Source organism: Enhydra lutris, unplaced genomic scaffold (assembly GCF_002288905.1).
Source record: "Enhydra lutris kenyoni isolate GAN:26980312 unplaced genomic scaffold, ASM228890v2 scaffoldscaffold6, whole genome shotgun sequence".
NCBI classification, from domain to species: Eukaryota; Metazoa; Chordata; class Mammalia; order Carnivora; family Mustelidae; genus Enhydra; species Enhydra lutris.
In genome coordinates this window covers 4,262,837-4,288,084 of record NW_019154090.1, presented here as the reverse complement: position 1 = coordinate 4,288,084, position 25,248 = coordinate 4,262,837, and the positions used below count along the sequence as shown (strand labels likewise).

The 25,248-nt window shown below is 58.5% G+C and overlaps 1 protein-coding gene across 1 annotated transcript; it reads left to right on the top strand.

Annotated features, from left to right (window-relative positions):
- The first annotated feature begins 92 nt into the window (after positions 1-92).
- On the top strand, positions 93-22,567 carry LOC111141557 (aminopeptidase like 1). Its single transcript, XM_022494184.1, has 12 exons — positions 93-242; positions 690-875; positions 1,302-1,472; positions 5,700-5,789; positions 6,251-6,332; positions 8,005-8,147; positions 13,581-13,658; positions 19,342-19,442; positions 20,249-20,372; positions 20,645-20,821; positions 21,262-21,372; positions 21,895-22,567. The coding sequence occupies exons 1-12, from the start codon at positions 93-95 to the stop codon at positions 22,051-22,053; spliced, it is 1,572 nt and encodes a 523-aa protein (XP_022349892.1). The 3' UTR covers positions 22,054-22,567.
- Positions 22,568-25,248: the final 2,681 nt, after the last annotated feature.

The following is a 25,248-nucleotide window of genomic DNA, read 5'->3' as shown; positions in this document are numbered from 1 at the left end:
GGGCCGGGGCGGCGCCGAGGCCGGGCCGGAGCGGAGCCCGAGCGGAGCGGGGCGGCGGCAGGGCGGTGGGGGGGGGGGGGGGCCGGCGGAAGATGGCGAACGTGGGGCTGCAGTTCCAGGCCAGCGCCGGGGACGCGGACCCGCAGAGCCGGCCGCTGCTGGTGCTCGGGCAGCTGCACCACCTGCACCGCGTGCCCTGGAGCTACGTCCGCGGGAAGCTGCAGCCCCGGGTCACCGAGGAGGTGAGCGGGCCGCGCGGCCGCCCCGAGGCCCCGCCCGGACCCCGTGGGGGCGCGAGGCCAGCCCGGGGCGGTGCGGGGGGGGCCCCGGGAGCCGCCCCCGGGCGCTGCCTTCGAGGGCCCGCGCGGCCCCAGCGGGGGGGCGCCGGCCGCCCGCTCCCGGAAGCCCTCCCGGCGGCCCCCGGGGTCGCAGCGTTTGAAGCCCGGCGGCCCCCAGCCTGGCCTTTGAAATCCGCACGGCTTAGTCGCACAAGGGTGGACCGGTGCCCGCAGACACACTCGCTGAGCTGTAGCGAGAGGCCACACATCTTAATTACCGCCCGTGGGTGCCCCGGGGACGCTGCAGCCGTGGCTGTCGGCCTGGCGAGCGAGCGCATGCAGGGCCCGGCTGCCGGCGTGCGGGCTGTTGAAGTCTCGCGTCTGTCTCTCGTCTCTCCCCTTCCCATCCAGCTCTGGCAGGCTGCTCTAAGCACGCTCAACCCCAACCCCACGGACAGCTGTCCCCTGTACCTGAACTGTGCCACCGTGGCCGCCCTGCCCTCCAGGGTCAGCCGGCACAACAGCCCCTCCGCTGCCCACTTCGTCACCCGACTGGTGCGCACCTGTCTGCCACCTGGAACCCAGCGGTGCATTCTGGTGAGTGCCCAGGGCCACCCTCGCATCGTGGGGAGCGTGTGTCCCCGTCACTCAGCCCCGGTGCAGGCACAGCACCCCGGCTCATGGGACCTCCGAGGTGGACATGCTACCACAACCCATGACATCATAAGCCCTGCTTACAGATAGGGAAACTGAGGTCGAGAGACCAGGCCATTTGCCCCAGATCAGTCTTGGTGGTAGATCTGAGACCCAGACCCAGATATCCTGAGCCCATGCCCCTCCACGTCCGGCTTTCCCGTCTTGGAGGCCGTCTGCACCGGGTAGAGGACGTTTTCTTTCTCCCACCGTGAGACGGTGGCTCCGGGAAGGTCCCCGTGTGGCAGCTCTGTTGGGACCCTAGCTCTTCCCTGGGTGTGGCTCCCGCGGGGATGCCCCTGCTCAGGGCTCTGCCCCTCTGTGCTGCAGATGGTCTGCGAGCGGTCCGATGCCTTCGCCTCTGCCTGCGCCCTGGCCCGGGCCTTCCCGCTCTTCACCCACCGCTCCGGGGCTGCGCGGCGCACAGAGAAGAAGACGGTGACGGTGGAGTTTTTCCTGGTGGGACAAGACAACGGGCCTGTGGAGGTGTCCACTTTGCAAGTGGGTGTCCAGATGTTCGCCCCGTGTCCCCGGCCCGCGTGCGCTGGGGCCGCTGGAAGGGGAGGCGGGGAGCGGTCTCTGTGCCTTCCTGGGGAGGACAGTGGGAGTGGAACATCTGAGGAGGCTTTTCCAGACCCAGGTAGCTGGCCCCTCCCTCGGGGTGGGACTCCTTGTCAGGATTTAGGTGGTCTTTACTGGGCACCTACCCAGTGCTGGGCCCTCTCCTGTTTTAGCCCGAGAATCCTCTCCGCGCGTGTGTCCGTTCCCCTTTGTGGTGCACTTTTACGTGTTGTTTTGTTGGATCTTCAGAATAATCCTTTTGAGGCCAGCAAGGCTGGGAGGGACTCCAGGTTAGGAGTCCTGGTCTGGGCTGACCGGTGGGTTCCTTCCCCGTGGCAAGTGTCCCAGACCCCGTGGCCATGGCCTCACCCTCTCCACCCCCACCCAGACCCGGGCTGTCCTTCCTACCCCACCCCCCACGGCTGTCCCACGCCAGCACCCCTCACCAGCCACCTCCTCCACCTGGATTCTTTGCTCTAGAAGGAGAGAACATGCTTCCATCCCTACCATCTTGCAACAGCTCCTTTCCTTTCCTGGCATTGATCTCCAGACTTTGAAAAAACACGGTCTAATTGCTTTGCCTTTCTTAACTCCTCTTTCTCCCTCAGCCTACCAAAACCGAATTTCCACCCCGCATCCTGACATTGTTTTTTAGGGCCTTGTCTTCTGGATTTGACTACTTGTCATCCCTCCTGGAAGAGTCTGCCCCAGCCAGAGTCATGCCTCCTTCCCTTGGCCCTCCAGCCTGCTGCCTTCTCCATCCCCTTCCCTAGTACTCCCACATTCAACCTTGTTTTGTCTTCTCTGGGTTCTCGGAGCGCCTGTGGGCTCCATCCCACCGACGGCCACCGATGACCATTCTCCCCTCTAGCTGCAAAGCTTTCCTTCTGAGTTCCAGACCTGAGCCCACCCTGGACTGCCTCCCCCCAAGTCCTCCAAGCCCTTCTCTTCCCTCCCCGCTGACCATGGTGGACTTTCCATCCTCCTCAGCTTCCCTCCTCAGGTTCTTCTGCTCCAGGCCTGCGTGGTCTCAGTCTGCCATCTGCCCACGTCCCTTCCCCAGAGGCAGCTGGCCAGCTGGCTGACATGGCCTCACCCGCAGTCAGTCCCTCTGCCCACTCAGTGCCATCCCACCTGACGTGACACATCTCTGCTTGGCTTCTGTGCCCTGCCCTGGGGTGGGAGCCTTGGGAGGGCAGGGACCTGGTCTCTGGTCCTAGCGTGGGCCCAGTATGTGATGAGGGCCAGTGGGTTGGTGAGTCTCCTTGACCCCCACATCCAGTGTGTCCTACTCTGCCACTGCCATTGCCTTGCGGAGCTCCCCCCTGCATCCCGTGGCTCTCCTGGGCCACTGGGGCAGCCTCCTCACGGGTCTTGCCTCTAGATGCCTTCCCTCCACCTCCCTTCCCACTGCTGCTCACAGCTCGCAGCTCGCGTAGACAGCCCTAGGAGGTGGGACCTGTTGTTCTCCCCATCATAGGGCTAAGCAGACCAAGGCGGCTTGGGGCCGTTAGGTGACTCACTGGGGCCACACCAGCAAGGGACAGAGCCAGGTCTTCACCGCTGCCGCCATCTGCCAACCCTCTTGCCCGTCTGTCCTGGCTCGTGAGCATGGGAGCCTCAGGCACCCTGTGTGGCCTTTTCCATACTACAGAGACCTCGTCAGCCCCTCACAAGTCCTCTGCCCCCTTTGGCCTCTCACGCCCTCCTCCACTGTGGTGGTTAATGGAGTGAGGTGTCGTGATTCTCTGCTGGACAGGAGTACCTTGGACGCCTTTGAGTTCCCAGAGTCTAGTGTGGAACCTGGCACATAGTAGGTGCTCATGGAGATGTGGATGGAATGAATGAATGAACGAATGATCCATCCTGGGGGACAACAAGGCACAAGCTCTTCCCCAAGGTCACGGGGCTCTTCCCCAAGGCCACGGGGCTCTTCCCCCAGGTCATGGGGCTCTTTCCCAAGGTCTCGGGGCTCTTCCCCAAGGTCTTGAGGCTCTTCCCCCAGGTCACAGGGCTCTTCCCCAAGGCCATGGGGCTCTTCTCCAAGGTCATGGGGCTCTTCCCCAAGGTTTCGGGGCTCTTTCCCAAGGCCACAGGGCTCTTCCCCCAGATCATGGGGCTCTTTCCCAAGGTCTCGGGGCTCTTCCCCCAGGTCACGGGGCTCTTCCCCAAGGCCATGGGGCTCTTCTCCAAGGTCATGGGGCTCTTCCCCAAGGTTTCGGGGCTCTTTCCCAAGGTCACGGGGCTCTTCCCCCAGATTGCGGGGCTCTGCAGTGGCGGAGGGGCACTGGGTGCCTCCCCCGGGCTTCCCCACAGGGGCCGTGTGCCCTTTTGCCCAGCCAGGCCGTGCCGGGGCCTCTGAGCCCATGCAGGGCTGTGAGGCGAGCGCCCGGCCCCCTTAGAGATGAGTCTTAGGGCCCTGACGCGCTTCCCAGACAGCGGCCACGGGCTGGGTCAGAGATGAGGGATGGATGGGCTCCGCAACGCCCACACACAGGGACCCTCGACTTCCCAGAGGAGAGCCTGCTGTCAGGCGGCAGGGACCACATGGTCACATTTCATATCTGAGCTGTCAAGTCCTGCGTCTCTGCCTTTGAGGCTCGGGGCTTTAATTACCTCGGGAGGGCAGAAGCTCTTTGAGCTCATCAGCAGGGCCTGGGAGGTGGCCAGGCTGGTGCGGTGGACCCAGGGCCGGCCCTCGCTGACCCCAGGGAGCCAGGACAGCAATGATGAACTCACTGCTGTCCGCACCCCCCCACCCCCGTGCAGCTTTGCTCTTTCAGTCTTACTTCTTCCCTGCACGCTTGGAGGGGTGGCTGGCCACCATGTGTCAGACGCTTGGCAGGGGGTGGGCACCGGGGCGGGGCAGGGGACAACGAGAGCAGTAGCTAGGCAGACATGAAGGAGAAGGCAAAGACCTTCCAGGATCAGCGCCGAAGCGAACGTGGGACACAAGTTCTTTCCAGAAAGTAGGGGTGGGGCCATGGAGGGCGGCCAGTGTGGGGCCTCGGGTGGCCCCTGTGTTGGAGCACAGACACTGGTCTGGAGGGCCTCCCTGGTGCCAGGCGGAGTGCGGGTGCGGGGCCGGGTCTCTGCTCCCTTCTGGGCTCAGGGCCACTGCACGAGGCAGGGTGTGTGCGCTCTTCCCCCCCACACCCCGTGCCCAGAGCCGTGTGGCATTGGGTGGCCGGGAACACAAAGGCGGGGAGTCTGTGATGCGCTCCCATGGGGCTCACGTGAGGAAAATGCCACCCCCCTGGCCGGAGTGCCACAAGGGGGCCAGCGGGCCTGGGGATGCAGGACGAAGAGCACATTCCCTCCTTTGGGAGGGTCCAGAGAAGCTTCTGAAGGGCACAGCCTTTAAGAAGGACCACAGAGGAGGACTGGGATCCTGACTAGAGGAGGAGGGAGGATGTATGGCAGCCACAGGCAAACCCCGCAGGCGGACCGGCTTCAGCAGCAGCCTCTCTCACGGTTCGGTTCTGGGGCTATCTGAGATGAGGGCCGGGTGTGATGAAGACTCCCTCCCGGGTTTGCGTTTGCGGGTGGTGGCCTTCTGGCTGTGCCCTCCCTCCCCCTTCCTCTGAGGACGCTAATCCCATCGTGGGCCCTACCCTCCTGACCTTACAGAACCTGAGGCCTCTCAAGCCTCCTGCGACCATCACATGGGAGGGGGCTTCATAGGAGTTTCAGGGCGAGGCAGACATTCCACTCATAGCAAAGGACAGCACTTCCGCCGAGAGAGGATATGGGATTGGCAGGTGCCCGAAGTAGGAATGCCCAGCGTGCACTCAGGGCCAGGCACCAGGGCCACCTGCCCCCAGGGCGAGGGGAGTAAGCGGCAGAAGAGGCCTGGAAAGGAAGGCGGGCCCCACGGACATCGGCTGGGGGCGCCAGGCTGAAGGGTTCTAGTGCAACCTGGAGGCCAGGTGCGGAACCATGTGAAACTTTCTGTGGCTGGAAGGGGGGTCACAGACACGGGGGAGACAACAGCAGGTCACGTGAGTCTTATTTCCGCCTGACCTCGACGCCCCGTCAGCAGCCCTGAAACCCTCCCAGTGACATGTACTGCTGGTGCCTTTGATCCCCACGGGAGCGGACCGGGAGGGACAGCCCTTCCTACCTGGTCCTAGGTCCCCAGTGACAGCCTCTGGTTTCTTTCCCCAGTGCTTAGCAAATGCCACGGAAGGGGTGCGGCTGGCTGCCCGTATCGTGGACACTCCCTGCAATGAGATGAACACGGACACCTTCCTCGAGGTTCGTGGCCCCGGGGAGTCACGCCAGGGCGGGACCAGGGTGGGCGAATCATTGGTAGACACCAAGGAAGTCAGGGGATACCCCGGGCTGGAGGCGACAGTGCCTATAGTCTTGGCACCTTGCCTGGGGACACCCGGGGCTGCTGCGGACGGCGTCCTGCTGTCCACCCAGCTGCGAGGGGCCCCAGGCCTCAGCAGATGGAGGGAGGACAGCGCCTTCTCCTCAAGGCCTCTCTGTGGGACCGCAGCCACAGTCTGCAGGAAGCTGTAGTTGTTCGGAGGGTGAACCTTCTGTCCTGGATTTAATAGTGCTCCAGGCCCGGCGAGCAGAGGCTCTGGCTTCCGGGCCCGCTCCTCTCCGCCACGCAGGCGTCGGCTCCTCCTGGCCCCGAGCCTCGCCCTCGCCTTGACTTAAGCCATCTTCATGTGTCTTCGTGTTGTTTTTTCCATGAACGTGTCCAGGAGATTAAGAAAGTTGGGAAAGATCTGGGCATCACCCCGATGGTCATCCGAGATGAGCAGCTGAAGGCGAGAGGATTTGGAGGTGGGCAGGGCTGGGCCTCACGGGCCATGGCCTCAGGACGGGTCCCGGGCGCTGGGGGTGGCAGGGTGGCTGTGGGCCATGCCTGGGTGGCCTCCAGCTTCCCATGGAAGGAGCCAGCTTTTGTCCGACCCCAAGGCCAGACCTCGGGAAGCAGACCATCTCTGGGGGAGAAAGGAGCGCTGATTCAGATTCCGGAAGCCGCGGCGTCCAAGTCCTTCCCCGGCCCACTCTCTGTCCACGAGGGCTGCTGTCCTGGCTGCCTGGGCCAGCTCAGCAGGACCCTTCTGCTCCTTGTGCACACAGCCCATGTTCACATCAGGGCCTCGTCGTCGTGGCTGTCTCTGGAGCCTTCCCCGAGATGCTCTCACAGCGGGGCCATCGTACCCTGAACGTCTTGGGTCAAATCCACCTCTTCAGAGGGCCTTTCCTGATCACCAGACCCATCTTCCCTGCTCCCCCCGGCCCAGGCACTGGAGGCATGGTGACAAGTAGGACAAGGCACTTTCAGTCTGGCTGGGGAAGAGTCACCTCATTCCTTATCTATGGCTACCAAACAAATTACCCCAGAAGGAAGCAGCTGAAGGAAACACACAGTCCGGTGGGTGGGGAATCAGGCATGGCTAGGCTGGGTCCTGGGCCCAGGGTCTCTCCCAGGCGGAGACCAGCACCTTGACCAGGTCTGCTGTCATCTGAAGGCTCAACTGGGGCCGGTGATGTGGTCCCAGCCAGTCTTTCTTGAGGTGCTGTCACCAGGCCTGGGGGCCTTGTTGGCTGTTCCTGATCCCCTCAAAGCAAGGTTTCTGGGTGAGGGAAAGTGAGCAAGAAGGAGGCAAGGTCTTTTTTGCAACCTAGTCTCAGAAGTGGTGTCTCATCACTTACGCCATATCCAGAAACAAGGCGCAAGGTTCCATCCACACTGAGAGAGAAGGGACCCCGGGGGCAGGGATCGGTGGGGGCGATCCTAGAGGGGCCTGCCACACAACACACAAACCAACAAGTGGAGGGAGAGGTTACGAACGTCAGGGAATCTTCACCAAGGAGATGGCGTTTACAGCGGGTTTTGCAGGATACATGGGAGTTTGTCAGGTGGCCATTATCCGCTCTCGTCCTGACGTTAATGATCATTCAGTTCACTTCCTGGGGGGCCCTGAGGCCTGGTCTCTGCCCACAAGAGGCTTTCTTGAGAAGACGGGGCACGTACACCCCGCAGTGAGGCAGTGGTGGGAGCGGGCTCAGAGGGGGTGGTGCGGTGCCGAGCGCACAGAGGGCTCGGGGAGGGGGAGCAAGCGTGGGCTGGAGTGGCCTTGAAGCATTATCCAAAAATCATTTCATTCTGCAGTCCTGTTCATCTCTTTCTGGGAATGATACAGTTGTTGTTTTTTTTTTTTTTTTTTCCCTCAGCGGGTTTTCTTGCCTAACGATACTTCACACAGAATTCGTTTGCAGTCCCAGAGCATTGGAACTAATTTGCATTCCCCGATCCCACGCTGGCCAGGGGGCAGGAGAGGGGGCAGGGAGCTCGGGCTGGGGCTGTACACGCTCCAGGAGAAGTAGTCACACGCCAGCAGATATTTCTGGGGGGAGGGGAGCTGTTGTTTTTGCGGGGGCCGCTGGGAGTTGTCCGCTCAGTTCAACCTGAGCCCAGCTGACCCTCTCCCTGTGCTTTCTGCAGGAATCTATGGTGTTGGCAAAGCTGCTGTCCACCCCCCTGCGCTGGCCGTCCTCAGCCACACCCCAGAAGGAGCCACGCAGACCATTGCCTGGGTGGGCAAAGGGATCGTCTATGACACCGGGGGTCTCAGCATCAAAGGGAAGGTGAGGTACGGGGGCCAGGGCTTGGGCAGGGCCCCTGGGTGGGGCAGGTTCTCGGTGGCCTCGTCAGCTCTCAGAGGCGCCAGCAGAAGACAGCGAGCAAGGTTTCTGGGGCCTTGGCGTGCGTCTGGGGAAGAGGTTCAGGAAGAGTCGGTGGGGCCGATTCCTCGCCGGCAGGGGCCATAGTATCACGTCCACGCTCCGAACAGGGATCTGGAAACTAAAAGTATGGACAGGATCCAGAGAAAAGCAGAAGAAATGATTAAAAGGCTGGAAAACGAGTCCAAGGAGGCACAGTTTGAGAAATCTTGATTCTGTCTGAAGAGAAGTGTATGGGGGTGGCGTCCCCACAACCATCAGGGTTTCCGCAGACAGAATGCTTCGTGCAAGTCTGCACGAGCCCACTCGGAGAACGGGCCCCCCGGTGAAGGCCATGGGGCTTTGGCCCTGCAAGTAAGCCGCCCGCTGGTGTTCCCGTGAGGCCTGGTGGCAGAAGTCTCTCCTACCGGGGTCCTTTAAGCAGGGTCATCTCAGGAGGCTGGGCCATGAAGGGCTCAGCTCTGCCTCTGAGCTGCCTGCCCTCCTCCACACCCAGCACATTCGGGCCTGCTGCGTGCTGGGAACCGGGATGGCCCCGGGAAGAGGAGGAGGGACAGTCTTCATCTGCTCATGTCACACACTTGGGTTGAGCAACACTGGGCACCGGGCCTGGGCTGGGTTCTGCAGAGCCAAGACCGAGAAGGGCTGGGAAGGAGCGGGCGTGTGAAATCTGGGCCCCAGGAAACCAGGAAGAGGAGAGCCAACCTTCCCAGAGAGAAAGCTCTGGAAGACAGAGGACAGGCTAAGCTCACGCAGAGTAGATGTGGAGAGCTGGCAGTTGGTGCGGTGCACAAATGTGTCCTGTTGGCCCAAGGGCTGGTCTGTAATTTGAATTAGTTACCAACATGTAAAAAACAGGAAGAATTCTCACAGAAGACGGGCTATCTGACCTTTTGTAAACTGAGGCAATCCGGTGGTGTGGGCCATCCACCTCCGCCTGGAGGCCTCCCGCTGGAGCTGAGAGGCACTTTCTGACCTGGACCCTGGTATCGGTCACTATTTCGGGGAGATCGTCCACTACCATTTGCACCGCTAGCCTGTCTGGTCCATTTGGTACCTAGAGTGGATGGTCTGTTTGTCTGTTTTTTTTTTTTAACCTCCCTCCGCCCATAAACAGCAGGATTTTTAGGCCTGATCAGGAAATGATTCAATAGTAAAGGTTAAAAAAACAAGCACCAATAGTGAATTCACCTTTATTGAATTCCGTACATATTATCATGCCAGGAAAAAAAGGGAAATAAATATTACAGGGGCACCTGACTAGCCCCATCGGTGGAGCCCGCGACTCTTGATCTCGGGGTTGTGAGTTTGAGCCCCACGTTGGGTGCAGAGATGACTTAAAGATAAAATCCTTAAATAAGTAAGTAAATAAATATTTAAATATTATAGTACACATAAAACAGTAATAGATCAACACTTTTAAATCACATTCATGTGATTTTTTTTGGATAGAAAGAACTTCTGCCTCCCTCTTGGTCTGTTGTGGTCAAGGCCATAGGTTTCAGCTTCTGTCTGAGAGCCGTGGCTTCCGCGGGTCTGTCAGTGACGTCATCAGAATTGGTCTTTCTCACATCTCTACACTTACTGCACGGACAGAGCTTGGTCGGTCCTTCTGCACTCATGCTTGATCCGAAAACACTATTAATTTGAGTTAGGCAGTTGTTAGGCAATCTGTACAGGGTACCCAGGAAAAGTCCTTCATGTAAGGATCACTCGGCAGAGACTGCCCCAAACCCCGTTGCCCAAGAAGCTCCAGAAATCATGATGCTGTCCATGTGTTCCGTTTCTAGTGGCCTTCACGTGTCTGTGGAGTAAAAATGTGTTAAACACGAGTCCAGGGGCTCCCATAGCCTGAGGGAGGCCGGGAGTCCCCAGCTCCCTGCACCCGTGGGTTTGCTCAGAGTCACTGTTGGAGGCAGGACGGTGTGGCGTCACGGCCGTGTAGACTGGGAGTGTAGACGCCGGCCTGCCCAGCTGTCGGCTGGGAGGCACACCGCGTAGCCCCCGCCTGTCCGGCCAGCCCTGTACCTGGCAGAGGATAAGTGGTGAGGATAGTTGGGTTTGAACCTTTTGTCTATATGATCAGAACTCACTTAGATTTTTCGGGAGAACCATTTCACCCCTGATGACAGCAGGCCGACCGACTTTTAGCAGGTGAATTACTGTTTTCAGACCCCACAGCCAGTACGCCCCTCTGGCTGCGCCTGGTACTGGCCAGCCCTCTCTCACCCACGATGCCGGCTCTTGTCCCTGAGGCTGCAGAGCGCTGGCGGGTAGGATTCCCAGCTCCTTCCTTCTGCGAGCAGATGCTGGCTTGCTGGAGGGCCAGAGTGAGAAGCAGGGGCTCCTGAGAATGAGTCCTTTTGCTGGGGACACCTGACCCAATCCCGCAGGAGGAGTCACCATTCGGTCTCCAAAGACTTCAAAGGCAAATCAAGATCAGTGTGAATGCAGGTCTCAAATGTGTTAAGTGTCGGGAGCCCCCTTCCTTTCTCAACAAGCATTGACCCCAAGGGGATTTTTTTTAAATCAGAGTGATATTTAATAGACGTTGATATTTACCCTACTAGAAATGAAGACTGGGAAAGATACTTAATAATCTATTTTAAAATAACAATGCAAATCCTTTGCATGTTCATGTAAATAATATAACTTTATGAAAACAACTGTATATTCCAAAATGAAAACACACGTGCCAAAAGAGTGGCGTGGTTTTACATCTTGCTGATCTCTCTCCTGTCGACCTCGATAGAAGACAACCGAGATCCTGTGTCTGCCTCTGCACGGCCCCTCTTGTGATATGTTCTCTAAGTTGAAACACAAAAAGAAAATCTGCCCTCACTCACTTCGTAGCTGGAAAAGGCAGAAATAGTTTAGTGTCCTTTAGAAGTAACTACGGACATTCTTCTTTGCTATTACACCAAAACTCGACAAGCGGGAGTCTCTGAAAGGTGAGGGACAGTGTGGGATCAGAAACCATGTCAGTGACCCTTTGCACCCTGTTACTTAGTAACTACGGTCCGCCTCGAACCATGACCACGTGATTGCGTAATACCATGCATGGGTCACCCGAAAGACCTCGTTCATGGAGTTACTCAGGGCCTCCAAATTGTGGTCCAACACAGGATAGTTTTAAAGTCACAGTTGGGGGGGTTGCGCCTGAGTGGCTCGGTGGGTTAAAACCTCTGCCTTCAGCTCAGGTCATGATCCCAGGGTCCTATGTTGGACCACAATTTGGAGGCCCTGCTTGTAGGGAGCCTGCTTTTTCCTCTCTCTCTGCCTGCCTCTCTGCCTACTTGCGGTCTCTGTTTGTCAAATAAGTAAATAAAATCTTTAAAAAAAAAAAAAGTCACAGTTGGAACCACTATCCGTTTACTTTTAAAAATCACTGCGTTTTCTGTCACAGAGGCAGAAAATATAAGTTTTTCAAAATGGTGATTCTCTTGCTTGAAATCTCGAATTTTCCCACCGACACCAAATATTGTCTGCTATTCTCCTAGAAATGAAAGGTTTGCTTTGCTCTTTTTTTTTACTTTTTAAAGATTTTATTGACTTATTCAAGCAAGAGAGAACGCATGAAAGAAAGCACGAGCAGGGTGGGGGGGGAAGGAGAAGCAGGGTCCCCGCTGAGCAGGGAGCCCGACGTGGGACTTGATCCCAGGACCCCAGGATCGTGACCTGAGCTGATGGCAGACACTTCACTGACTGAGCCACCCAGGCGCCCCTTAGCTTTGCTGTTTAAGAAAATGTCCGCAGGACACCTGAGTCCGAATAACCCGTCCCGTGTCAGTTGTGCTTTGAATTGAAACCGTGTTCTGGAGCCCAGAGCCCAGCTGAGCGGAGCCCCGGCAACTGTCCCCAGCTTCCACTCGGACCGCCCGGCTGGGGGACAGAGGGGGCGCTCTGTGTGCTCCTTCTGGTCCGTCACAGGGAATCTTGCAAACCGCTGCGCTCCGAGGTTGAGCTTTGGAAAAACCCGCCCTTGCAGTCCTTCAGCGAGGAGGCTCGAGCGGAGTGGGCTGTGCTCGCTTTCCCTGGAGGCCGGCGGCGAGTCCAGGGTCCGTCCCTGCCGCGGCTGCGACCGCCGTCGCTCTGTTGCATCGCAGGAGGGTCAACCCCGTGACACAGGCAGGGGACCTCCTCGTGTGACTCCGGAAATCATCTCTTTCGTAAAAATAAGAGCAACATGGCAAAGCTCGCGCGGTCATTGAGTTACGCTTGCCGCTCGACGTTTGTTCCGGCCCCGGGGGCAGCGAGACACAGTTGCCGAGACCGACGAAGCTATTCCGCACGGGCCGTTCGCGACTGGTTTGATTTCCAGATCTGAGGCCCCGTTTTCTCCATTTAAACGATCCTGCACTTTCTCGCCGATTAGGTCAAAGAGACAGCTTATTTTCGATAGTGCTAGCTGGGTCATTTTCACTCAGCTTAATTATGAAAGCAGCTCGGTTTATGTCTAAAAATACTTTCCATTAAAACTCGAAGCTTGTGTCATCCGATAAGGGTTCGAAAAAATCACTCTGTCCATTTCAAACCCAAATCCTACATCTGATGACCTGTTGTTAATTTAGAGTATGAACTTGTCAATTAGAGCTGGGAACCTATAAAATGTAAAAATGCATAACCACTCTCAACCCGTTTATAGAAAATCGCAGCTCCCTCTGCGGCGGGAGGGGACCCTGGATGCTCACAGCCCTCATTAGACACCAACAGAGCGTGCGGTGGGGTGGGATCGGGACGTGACTGTGACATTGGGGAAGCGTTCACACGAACCTGAGTGGGCTGTTTGAGATGGTGATGTCAAACAGCAGAGAGAGCCGCGGCCAAAAGTGTCACCGAGGCCAGGTGGTGACCACAGCAGGGTGGTCTGCTGTAGAAAGTTGGCCTTGGTGGTGGCGGGAAGGAGGGAGGGGCGCACCCGGAGGAGTCTCTGTGGCTCCTCTCAGGGTGAGGGTCCGAGTGTCCTTGTTGGCTGAGGGCCGAGGAATGGGAACCAGGAAAATGGGAAGGCGGACACCACGGAGAGGAGGAGCCAGGCCATAGCCCACGTGGCAGCTCTGGGCAGCTCCCCAGGTCCCCTTCCCCTCCCACCTCTGTTCATCAGGTAGCCCCCCACAGCCTTGCTCCAGCAGAAAGAGCCCAGCACCTTTGGCCCTTCTGTCCCACTGCTTCTGGAGACCAGCCACTCAACCAGTGGGAGTTTCTTGGGTTCTGTGGGTCACACAGGTCTGCGGGAGCCACTAGGGGCCCCTGGGTGCCAGGTAGGGGCGGGGCACTGTGGCCGGCGGGGCTAGCACCTGCTCATGCTCACTTTGTGTCCCCTCCGCGCCGCCCCAGACCACCATGCCTGGGATGAAGAGGGACTGCGGAGGTGCCGCGGCCATCCTGGGGGCCTTCAGAGCTGCCATCAAGCAGGTGAGTGCGGCCCTGCCTTCTGCAGCCCTCGGGATGGAGGGCTCCCTGCTGTGAGCGGTCCCTCCTTCTCCCCCAGGTCCCAACCCCCGGTGTCCTGAGTCCCCACAGCGCCATGTCTCTCCCCCTCCTCTCACTGCCACGTTGCGTACCCCTGGGCTCCCAGAGCTTCCTGCCTTCTGCCAGGGCTGCTTGTCCTGTCACCTCTGCCTGGGGGCGTCACCTCTCCTGGGGCTGTCACCTCTCCTGGGAGTGTCACCTCTCCTGGGGCTGTCACCTCTCTTGGGAGCATCACCTCTCCTGGGGCTGTCACCCCTCCTGAGAGTATCACCTCTCCTGGGGCTGTCACCTCTCTTGGGAGCGTCACCTCTCCTGGGACTGTCACCCCTCCTGAGAGCATCACTTCTCCTGGGGCTGTCACCCCTCCTGAGAGTATCACCTCTCCTGGGGCTGTCACCTCTCTTGGGAGCGTCACCTCTCTTGGGAGTGTCACCCTCCTGAGGGTGTCCTCTCCTGGGATTGCCACCTCCCAAGACTGTTACCTTCCCGAGGAGTGTCACCTCTCCCTGGGGTGTCACCTCCCATGAGGCTGTCCCCTCTGCCTGGATACATGGCCTCTACCTGCATGTGTCTGGCCATGCGGGTCACTCAGGGTCTGGCTGTATCAGGCCCCCCCATGAGTGCTTGTTCTGTGAAGAAACCTGACTAAAACCATATGGCAGAGCACAACCACCATGCTGGGCCCTGGACCCTGCTCATGAGCACAGGCCTTCTTGGGTACCCTTCCCAGTAGCCTTCCTCTGCGTCACCATGACCCCTGAGCAAGGGTTAACTATGGGCCATGTGGTGGGACTGCTGTATGTGCCAGTGGGACCCAGGGCCACTGTCTCCGTGCTCTGCACACCAGCCGTCCAGGGTCTGTCACAGCCCAGGGGCAGGGGCTGTCCTCTAACGTATTGCGGTGCAGGGGCCCCTGAGAATCACTACATTTGTATCTTTGGAGTAAATACTCAGTGTGCACTTGCTGGGCCATAGGGTAGCTCTATTTTCAACTTTTTGAGGAACCTCCACACTGTTTTCCAGAGTGGTTGCACCAGCTTGCATTCCCACCAACAGTGTAGGAAGGTCCCCTTTCTCCGCATCCTCGCCAGCATCTGTCCTTTCCTGACTTGTTAATTTTAGCCATTCTGACTGGTGTGAGGTGGTATCTCACTGTGGTTTTGATTTGTATTTCCCTGATGCCAAGTGATGTGGAGCATTTTTTCATGTGTCTGTTCTCCATTTGAATGTCTTCTTGGGAGAAATGTCTGTTCATGTCCTCTGCCTATTTCTTGATTGGATTATCTGTTCTTTGGGTGTTGAGTTTTATAAGTCCATTATAGATTTTGAATACTAGCCCTTTATCAGATAAGACATTTACAAGTATCTTCTCCCATTCTGTCCATTGTCTTTGGTTTTATCTACTATTTCCTTTGATTGTGCAAAAGTTTTTTATCTTGATGAAGTCCCAATAGTTCATTTTTTCAAAAGATTTTTTTTTTTATTTATTTGACAGGGAGATCACAAGCAGGCAGAGAGGCAGGCGGGGGGAGGGGGAAGCAGGCTCCCCACTGAGCAGAGAGCCCAATGTGGGACTTAATCCCAGGACCCTGAGATCATGACCCGAGCCAAAGGCAGAGGCTCAACCACCAAGCCACCCGGGCGTTCCCCAGCAGTTCATTTTTGCCTTTGTTTCTCTTGCCTTTAGAGACATGTCTAGCAAGAAGTTGCTGTGGCCAATGTCAAAGAGGTTGCTGCCTGTGTTTTCCTCTAGGATTTTGATGGATTCCTGTCTCACATTGAGGTCTTTCACCCATTTTGAGTCTATTTTTATGGATGGTATAAGAAAATGGTCCAGTTTCATTCTTCTGCATGTGACTGTCCAATTTTCCCAACATCATTTGTTGAAGAGGCTGTCTTTTTCCCATTGGATAATCATTCCTGCTTTGTCGAAGATTAGTTGGCCATAGAGTTGAGGGTCCATTTCTGGGATTTCTGTTCTGTTCCATTGATCTGTGTGTCCGTTTTTGTGCCAGTACCATACTGTCTCGATGATGACAGCTTTGTGATAGAGCTTGAAGTCTGGAATTGCGATGCCACCAGCTTTGGTTTTCTTTTTGAACATCCCTTTGGCTATTTGGGGCCTTTTCTGGTTCCCTACAAATTTTAGGACTATTTGTTCCATCCCTGTAAAAAAGTTGATGGTATTTTGATAGGGATTATATTGAATGTGTAGATTGCTCTGGGTAGCATAGACATTTTAACAATATTTGTTCTTCTAATCCATGAGCATGTAACATTTTTCCATTTCTTTGTGTCTTCCTTAATCTCTTTCATGAGTGTTCTATAGTTCTCTGAGTACAGATTGCTTTCTTCTTTGGTCAGGTTTATTCCGAGGTATCTTATGGCTTTGGGGGCAATTGCAAATGGGATCAACTCCTTAATTTCTTTTTCTTGTGTCCCATTGTTAGTGTATAAAAATCCAAATGACTTCTGTGCATTGATTTTATATCCTGCCACTTTGCTGAATTCCTGTATGAGTTCTAGCAATTTGGGGTGGAGTCTTTTGGGTTTTCCACATGGAGTATCACATCATCTGCAAAGAGTGAGGGTTTGACTTCTTCTTTACCAATCCAGATGCCTTTTATTTCTTTTCGTTGTCTGATCATTGAGGCCAGGACTTCTAGTACTATGTTGAACAACAGTGGTGAGAGTGGACATCCCTGCCATGTTCTTGACCTTAGGGGGAAAGCTCTCAGATTTCCCCATTGAGAATATTTGCTATGGGCTTTTCATCTATGGCTTTTATGATATTGAGGTTGGTTCCTTCTATCTCTACACCATGAAGAGTTTTAATCAAGAAAGGATGCTGTACTTTGCCAAATGCTTTTTCTGCCTCTGTTGAGAGGTTCATATGGTTCTTGTCCTTTCTTTCTTTCTTTTTTTTTTTACTAATGTATTGTATCACAGTGATTTGGATGTTGAACCATCCTTGCAGCCCAGGAATAAATCCCCCTTGATTGTGGTGAATAATCCTTTCAATGTACTGTTGGATCTTATTGGTCAGTATTTTGGTGAGAATTTTTGCATCCGTGTTCATCAGGGATATTGGTCTGTAATTCTCCTTTTTGGTGGGGTCTTTGTCTGGTTTGGGAATCAAGGTCATGCTGGCCTCATAGAAAGAGCTTGGAAGTTTTCCTTCTATTCTACTGTTTGAAACAGAATAGGTATTAATTAACAGAATTAACAGAATAGATATTAATTCTTGTTTAAATGTTTGGTAGATTTCCCCTGGGAAGCCGTCTGGCCCTGGGCTTTTGTTTGTTGGGAGATTTTTTGATGACTGCTTCAGTCGCCTTGCTGGACATGAGTCTGTTCACATTTTCTATTTCTTCCTATTTCAGTTTTGGTAGTTTATACATTTCCAGGAATGCATCCCTTTCTTCCAGATTGCCTAATTTGTTGGCACATAGCTGCTCGTAATATGTTGTTATAATTTTATATCTTCTGTGTGTGTTGTGCTCTCTCTTCTTTCATTCATGATTTTGTTTATTTGGGTCCTTTCTCTAGAGGCTCCACTCTTAATTCCTAAGAATCTGCACAGCTGTAAGTAGGAATCAAGCGTTGACTAAATAAGTAAGTGGGGGAGGGGAGCGCTGTTTCTCCAGAGAACCTCCCTGCACCCACTGCCGAGGAGGGACGGAGACAGCAAGTCGTTGGGGGGCAGACAGCACCGTAAGAGTGAGCAAGGGCTGCTGGAACCCAGTGTGGGAATACCGTGGGAGCGGGATGGCTGGCGTGGCCAGGAGTGACTTAGAGGGACTCTGCCCGTCAGGGTCCCTGTGTCCCCGTGGCGTGACCAGGATGGGGCCCCACGCACGATCCACTTCTGAGACAAGGTCCCAGGAAGAAAGTGGCGGGTCTCTGGGCATCCTGCCGAGTGTGGGTGGAGCGCAGGCCCCAGGAGGCAGTGAAGCGCGAGGTCACCCAAGACGGAGGGTGGACCCCAGGAGTCGCAAATTGAGGAGACTGAGGTGATGGCTGAGTCCATGTGCCTGGACTGGACCCGATCCCAAGTCGGTGATGACTCCACAGTGCAGACCAGCACACAGGGCACATCAGGCATTTGCCCTGGAGGGGGTGGGGGTCCCAGTCAGGGGTATCCAAGGATCATTTGTATCATTTTTGCAAAATTTTCTGTGAGTTTGAAATTATTTCAACATGAGATGCTTTAACGTTTTTTAAAAGGAGAGACTGTGCGATGCAGTGTTGGGCTTGCTAGGAGCAGGTGGCACCTGGTTCTGGGGCAGCCATGACCCTCCAAGCCTTACATACCTAAAACCGCAGCTGCCTGCAGCTTTTCAGTCCCCCTGGGGATCCAAGGCCTGTGTGTCTCGCCCTTGCACCCCAGTACCTGCAACATGAGCTCGGAAACCCCCTGCCCAAGGCCCATAGCACCCTCTAAGCTGGCCTTCCCAAGGGGGACCCCACACCAGAACAGCAGCACCCCACACCTTCTGAGTCCAAAACTGGGGGGAAGGCACCCGACAGGGCCAGGTTGGGGACCGTGGTCTCTCCTCACCATCCTGCTGTCCCACCTTTACGTAGTGCTTTCTCGTGCTCTGCAAACTCTTCTCGCCTCCAGGCCCAGACCCGACTCGGCTCTTTGGGAAGGTTTCGAGGCTCCCCTCCTTCCCTGGTGAGGCCCACCTGCCTCTCTAGCTTCAGAGCCCCAGGGCTCGCCCACCTGAAACGTGGTTTCAAGACCACATGTTGTCGCAATTCATTTAATCCAAGGCACTCTTGGGGGTACCTTTGAGCTGATGGGCTGCCCGGTGTTGCGGCCCCCGAGAAGCGAGGGGGGGTGCTTTCCCGGGCACTGGGTGTTGGGCTCAAGCTCAAAGCCATCCCCTCCCTGTGCCGTGGCTCCAGCCCTTGCTGCAGGCCTGTGTTTACCTTCGCCGAGGGCTCTGAACCTGTGGTGGAAGGATCACCGTTGCTGGAGGGGCCTGGCACACCCCATGCCCTGAGGAGACGCGTCCTGGTTATGGGCTCGGGTCCGGGAGCAGAGGACAGGCAGGGACAGGGTGCGGCACCTCTACTCCCCTTACCACTGCCACCTGGGCGAGGCCTGCTTGGGGTTTTCTGGGGCAGGTTCAGGACCCGTGTGGGGCGGAAACTGCCTCAGCCTGTTTTGTGCACGTCTCTCAATGTAGAGAAGTCATGTCTGGGCATCAGAAAACTAACTTCCCACCTCAGTTTCTGTGAGGCAACTCTCCCCAACCCCCGTGCACCTGTACGTGTGTGGCTTGCTTTTGTGTAGGAGTGCCGAGCGAAGAGGGCTTGTGCAGTGAGAGACACTGATCACCGACCATGTTTTGTGGACGGGAGGCCGGGGCTCATAGCTAGCAGCCTGGCCCTTGTGCTGGGTGATTGGTTGAGCCAGGATTAAAGCCGGAAGCCCAGCCACACTTGTGGGCTCGTTTCTGCTTTGGATGGGCTCTGATGGAGGATATAGAACTCCCCAGCTGGGGGGCTGCCAGGACTGCTCCCCAGAGCTCTGTCTGTCTGTCTGTCCCTGAAGGTAGAAGACTCTGGCCTGTCCTCCCTCCTCCATGCTCGGCCACATGTAACTTGTTCCCTCCAGGGTTTCAAAGACAACCTCCACGCTGTGTTCTGCTTGGCTGAGAACTCTGTGGGTCCCAACGCTACGAGGCCAGATGACATCCACCTGCTGTACTCAGGAAAGTACGTCTGGCTCCCCTCACTCCCTGGCCACCCCAGGGCTGGAGCTGTCAGGGGGCCCATCTCCTTCCCAGGGCGGGCCGGTCAGCTGGGGTGCATCCCCTGGGGAGGGCACCATCCCAGGACCCTGGGGAGGGGCAGCCGCATCACTGGACAAGGTGCTGGGCTCCCTCACGGTGCCCAGTGTAGGATCGTGCCTGCTTTTGTGGGATGAGCTCATCCCAACCTTAAGGGTGAAGGTTCTTTGTGCGTCTGAAGCCCTGCCCCTCCCCTACTCCCTGCGTGGGGCCCTTCCTGCACTTCCCCCTCAAGGTCAGCCCTTGTACTGTTTGTTCTCAGCTGTGTAAGGACATACCTAGAAGTCAGCACATCGAAGCTGGAGGAGCAGGTGGCCCAGGTTCACAACAGAAGGGCCCGCTGGGCTCCCTGTGCCAGGGGGCCTGCCCCCAGGGTGACCCCGAGAGGTGCTTCCGTTTTTGCGTTTACCCAGTGCCTGGCATTGTGGGCCAAGGGCTAGCCCAGCGCAGTGTATGCTGCCCATACAACCCTGTTCTCCTATCTTACAGACGAAGAAACCGAGGCCAGGGGCTGGGCAGCTTTCCCTGGCTCCCACTGGAGGGCAATGGGGTGGGATCTGACCCTGGCCCTGGTGCTGCGTTGTCCTAGGGGATGGGCATGGCCCTGTCTCTAGGAGACTGGGAAGCCCGAGGGAAGAGGGCTCTAAATAGAGTCTCCCCAGTTCCATAGGGACTTGCTCACAGTGCCCCAGGGAGTGCCATCCCTGAGCTGGGGTCTCTGCTGTGCCCCAGGACTGTGGAGATCAACAACACTGACGCGGAGGGCAGGCTGGTGCTGGCGGACGGCGTGTCCTATGCCTCCAAGGACCTGGGTGCGGACATCATCCTGGACATGGCCACACTGACCGGAGCTCAGGTGGGCCACTTTGACTCCAGGGGGGTGGCGGGGGGCCTGGTGCAGCCCCCTAATCGTAGGGGCCTAGCCGAGGAGGCCGGGGATCTCGTCCCGGGCCCCCAGCACAGCGCAGGTGGCAGAGCCCGTGGGCTGGGCCCCAGCGTGCAGACAGTGTAGGGACTGTCCTCCCTGGGACGCTCACACTCTTGCTTCCTTCCTTCTTTGCTGCTCGCGGCCTCTCCTGGCTTCTCCATCCTCGGCCTGTGCTCCATCCGGCCCGGCCCCCCTCCCAGGGCATCGCCACTGGCAAATACCACGCCGCAGTGCTCACCAACAGCGCCGAGTGGGAAGCGGCCTGCGTGAAGGCCGGGAGGAGGTGCGGGGACCTGGTGCACCCCCTGGTCTACTGCCCCGAGCTGCACTTCAGCGAGTTCACCTCGGCCGTGGCCGACATGAAGAACTCCGTGGCGGTAGGTGTGCAGGGTGCCCGAGGGACCCAAGACGTGGCAGCCGTGGGGCCCCAGATCCACACGCAGTGGGGAAGCTTCCAGAGCGGAGACGTGGCTCTCTCTGGTCTTCCCGCCGGCGCGTCCATCGTGTTGGGCACTGGGGGTCCCCGCTCCAGGCTGTGCTCCTTCGCCGCTCCAGCATCGCACCAGGGTGAAGGCAGACCCCTTAACCCACGTGCAAGGTCCTCGGGGTCCTTCTGTGCAATCTTCCAACACTGGGGACCCCCCACCCCCAGGCCCCTTCTTGCAGCCACTAGGGGAGGCGGTGTCTGGAGGGTGGGTGGTCGAGGGGGCACAGGGGCACCCACTTAGGTCCAAGCGGGAGCAGCCCCAGATGCCCCTCCCCGACGCCCCCACTGCTGGGAGCAGAAAGGTCACCTTGTGTCCTGCTGTCCCCCCAGGACCGGGACAACAGCCCCAGCTCCTGCGCCGGCCTTTTCATCGCTTCACACATCGGCTTTGACTGGCCTGGGGTCTGGGTCCACCTGGACATTGCCGCCCCGGTGCACGCCGTGAGTCCGGGCTCCCCCGTGGTGCCCTCCTTTCCCCGCCTGCCCCGACCCCCCAGCACGCCCCTCTCACTAGCCAGGCTGCTCCCACCCTCGTGCATCCGAGGCCCATTCTGGCTGCAGGTGGAACTCGTCAGAAGCATTACGTGTTGGGGTCACACTGCCTATGGCCCGACCTCCACAGGTCAACCACAAGGGGTGCCTGCACCCCCAACCTCTGGTCTCCGTGGCTCCGGAAACAGAGAGGCTACTGGGTGTGGTCCTTTTCCGGCCAGCCTGTCCTTGCTTGGAGGCCCGGGGCCCTCAGCTCCCCCTTTCCCACCCAAGAAGACCCGGGGCTTGGGACCGGAGTGCACGGAGCCATCGCGCCACCCTACCCTCTGCTGAGTCCCGTGACAGGAGAGTGGGAGGGGGACTGTAGGACAATTGGGGGGGGGACCGGGAGCCCCTGCCCGCAGAGAGGGGCTTGTTGGGGGGGTCCAGCTCTGCCCGGCAGAGGGTTTCCAGCCTGCTCTTTGCCCACAGGGGGAGCGCGCCACGGGCTTCGGTGTGGCGCTCCTGCTGGCGCTGTTCGGCCGGGCCTCCGAGGACCCCCTGCTGAACCTGGTGTCCCCACTTGGCTGCGAGGTGGGTGCCCAGGAGGGGGATGTGGAGAGGGACTCCAAGAGGCGCAGGCTCGTGTGAGGCCGGCCCCTCCCCGGCCCCCTGGCACCAGGCTCTTTACCTCACTTTGCACTGATGAATTTTAAGCAGTTGTCAGAGGACACCTGAGATAGGCTTTGGTTTGTTTTTCTTTTTAGTTGTCATGGTGATAGAGGCAGGTCCTACTTCTGTCCTAGAAGACAGCTTAGGGTCTGGAGGGTTGTGGGGGGTGGGTTGGGGCGAAGCCCTGGGGATTGCTGCCCTTCCAGTGACCTCCCAGCTTCCCTGCCGGCTTCCGAAGACTCTCCTCCCCCCACATCCCCGGGGCCCCGGCACCCTTGAGGCTCCAGGCACAGTGGGTGCCCATGGCCTTGTCCTTGGCCCCCAGCCCCACACATGGCCCCCACCTGCCAGAGAGCGCAGGCCCCTGCCCCAGCCGGGGCTGCCGCCACCCCCAGGCGACCCTGCCCCTTTGGAAGGGTGGCCGTGACTTGTTTCAGGGACCCAGTCTCGCGGCACAAGGGGAGGCTCTGGGCCCTCGGGATACCCTGGCAGTGGAAGTCAATATGGCTGTATCACAGGACACCTTTGCCTCTGTCTCCTCTGTCTCCTCTGTCTCCCACCCTGCGGCCTGCCCGTGGCTCCGAGGCTCCGGGCATTCCCACCTCCTCGAAACCCAGCATCCAGCACTGAGAGGCGGTTGGCGACCTCGCTTTTGCCACTGCGGAGAGCACTGGGGCCTGGGAAGGGATGGGAGCGGGGGCCGGAGTCCTCGGGTCCGTGGCTGCCCGCCCCGGCTGGCTTGGTCTCCTGAGGCTTCACGACGCAGGGGCTTTGTGGGGGCCTCCCACGCTCCTGCTGTCTGCAGGGAAGGCCACCCTCCCCGCTGCGCACCTCACCAGGCAAGTGCCCTACGGAGTCGCGTGTGTCTCCTCCGCACAAGACGTCCCCTGGGCACAGCCTCAGTTCTGAAGGACACAGATGCAGGAGACCCGCCCTCCCTGGGTCCAGCTGCGGCTGGTGAGGCAGGGTGCCTGGGGGCCAGCCTCCCCCCCAGCCCGGGTGAGAGAGCAGGAGGGGCCTTTGTCCCCTCTCAGGCTCCATCCTAGTGAGCCTTCAGGGACTCGGGCACCCGCCGGCAGGGAGGAAGCTGCCCATACGTCCTCTGCTGGGGACAGAGGACACAGGTTACAGGGCTATGCCCTGGCCCGCTAACCGCCTCACCCCTGCACAAGCGTCCCCAGACTCCCAAGTCCCTTCCCTCACTCTGGAAATTGAGGTGACTTTTGGGCCTGATCCCAAGCAAATATTTATGAACTGCCTGCTGCGCTCAGTGCTAGCTGGGCCCGGAAAAGGCAAGGAGCAGCTCTGAGGCCCCAGCCCTGTCTGGGAAAACCACAGCCCGACACGCTAAGTGACAAGAATAGCAGTCACAAGGTGCTAGGTGGGCAGCTGGCTCTGTGAGCGGAGGGGACGCACCCTGGGGGGCCGGAGGGGCCAGGAGCCTTCACGGTTCATTAGCCTGCTTAATGGCCTTGCAGTGGGCAGCTCTCTCCAGCTTCCCCAAGATGCCCCCGGGGAGGCAGAGGTCACGGAGGTGGTCTAGCTCCCGCTCCAGGCAGCTGGCACTGTCCGCTCCCCCCACCAGGGGGCTGCAGGGTGCAGGGTCAAGGAGTGGGGACGAACTGAGTCTCCCTTGTGCAGGCACAAAGGCAGCCTCAGGGCCAGGGACCCAGCTGGGGACCAGCTGCAGGCTCGGGGTCTAGCCTACACGCCTGGCGTCAGGGGGACTGTGGGGGGTGAGCCAAAGGCCTGGCTTTCCCAAGGGCCAAAGGGCTTTAGGATGGTGCGGCTGCTTCCCGGGGCTGCACTGGAGCCCCGGCAACAGGGTCAGGGAGCGGCCAGCAGTGGGGGCAGGTGGGCACTGGCGGGTCCACTCGGTCGTGGATTCCGCGAGCGGCCCGGTGGATTGCAGCTGCTCAGCTTGTGGCCCCGAAGGTGTGGGTGCAGAGCCCCGGCAGAGTCCCTAGCACCCCCACCCACACGGAGGGCCTGCCGGTGGCGGGGAGACCTGTAGGCGTTAGCACCCCCATCCCAGGAGCAGCCCCACTCCGCTGGGGGGCACAGAGAAGGAAACACCCGCCTCACAGCCCTCGAAACTGCCTGCGGGTGGGTCTGGGGGTCCCCAGCGCCTGCCCGGGGCAGGGCCATGCACCTGCCTGCAGCCGACCCCGTGTCGCCCTGTAGGTGGGAATGAAGGATGAAACCCTGGAAATGTCCCTTTTGGGAAAAGGGTAGCGGTGGTGGCTGAGAGCCAGCCAGCTTCCCCGGCCTTGACAAGCAGGTGGGAGGACAGCGAGACCCTGCGGCTGTCTGTGTCAGAGACAGTAAAGCCCAACGGCGCGCTCCCAGGGCCTCGGGCACACAGGCCTTGAACTCCCCCTTGCAGGACGGCTCTGGGGAGCAGGGTGAGCGGGGGCCGGAAAGTTCTGCAGAGCCCAGGGCTCAGGGCCGGTCCTTAGGGCAGGGAGAGCCTGACAGGACCCAGCCAGGAAGCCCTGGCAAGAGGGGGGCTTCTCTCCATCCACTCACGCCCCACTCCCTGCGTAGTTGGCTCGCGAAGTCGTCTCCAGCAGGGAGAGAGCCAGGCCTTCGGGTGGCCTCGTGAACACACAGGATGTGGGCCTGGGCCTGTGAGGGCCCGTGGGGCCCGGGTCTGCGCTTGGTGCATGTGGCGGGGTCGCACCTCCCATGCGGCCTGGGTCACAAGAACCTGCCTAACCCCCAAACTCCCACATACACTCCCAGCGGTCACTTCCCCTTTATGTGCCCCCCCAAATCGGGGAAATGGACTTATTTCAAAGAAGTAGTTCCAACTGAATGAAGTCCTTTCTGTTCAGGGAATGCTGATCATTCCATCGTTTCGGAAAATCCCAGCCCACCTCACTGCCTTAGTCCGAATGGGGCTGGCCGTTCCCCCAGGAAGCCTCCGGGGCTGCCCCCATGGGCAATGCAGCGCCCACCCAGGATCAGCACGGCCTGATGCCCCAAATACGCCCCTTCTTGCCCTGAGTGGTGCCTCCCCCCGGGGTCCCTCCCCGGACCCCCTCTGTGGCCCCTCCTGAGGGCCCCATGTTTGCAGTCTGCCTGGCAGGGTCAACCTTGTCCCCAGTGCGCACGCCCCCTAAAAGCTCTCGGAGGGGGGCCCCTCCCGAGCACGTCTGGGGCCCCAGCAAC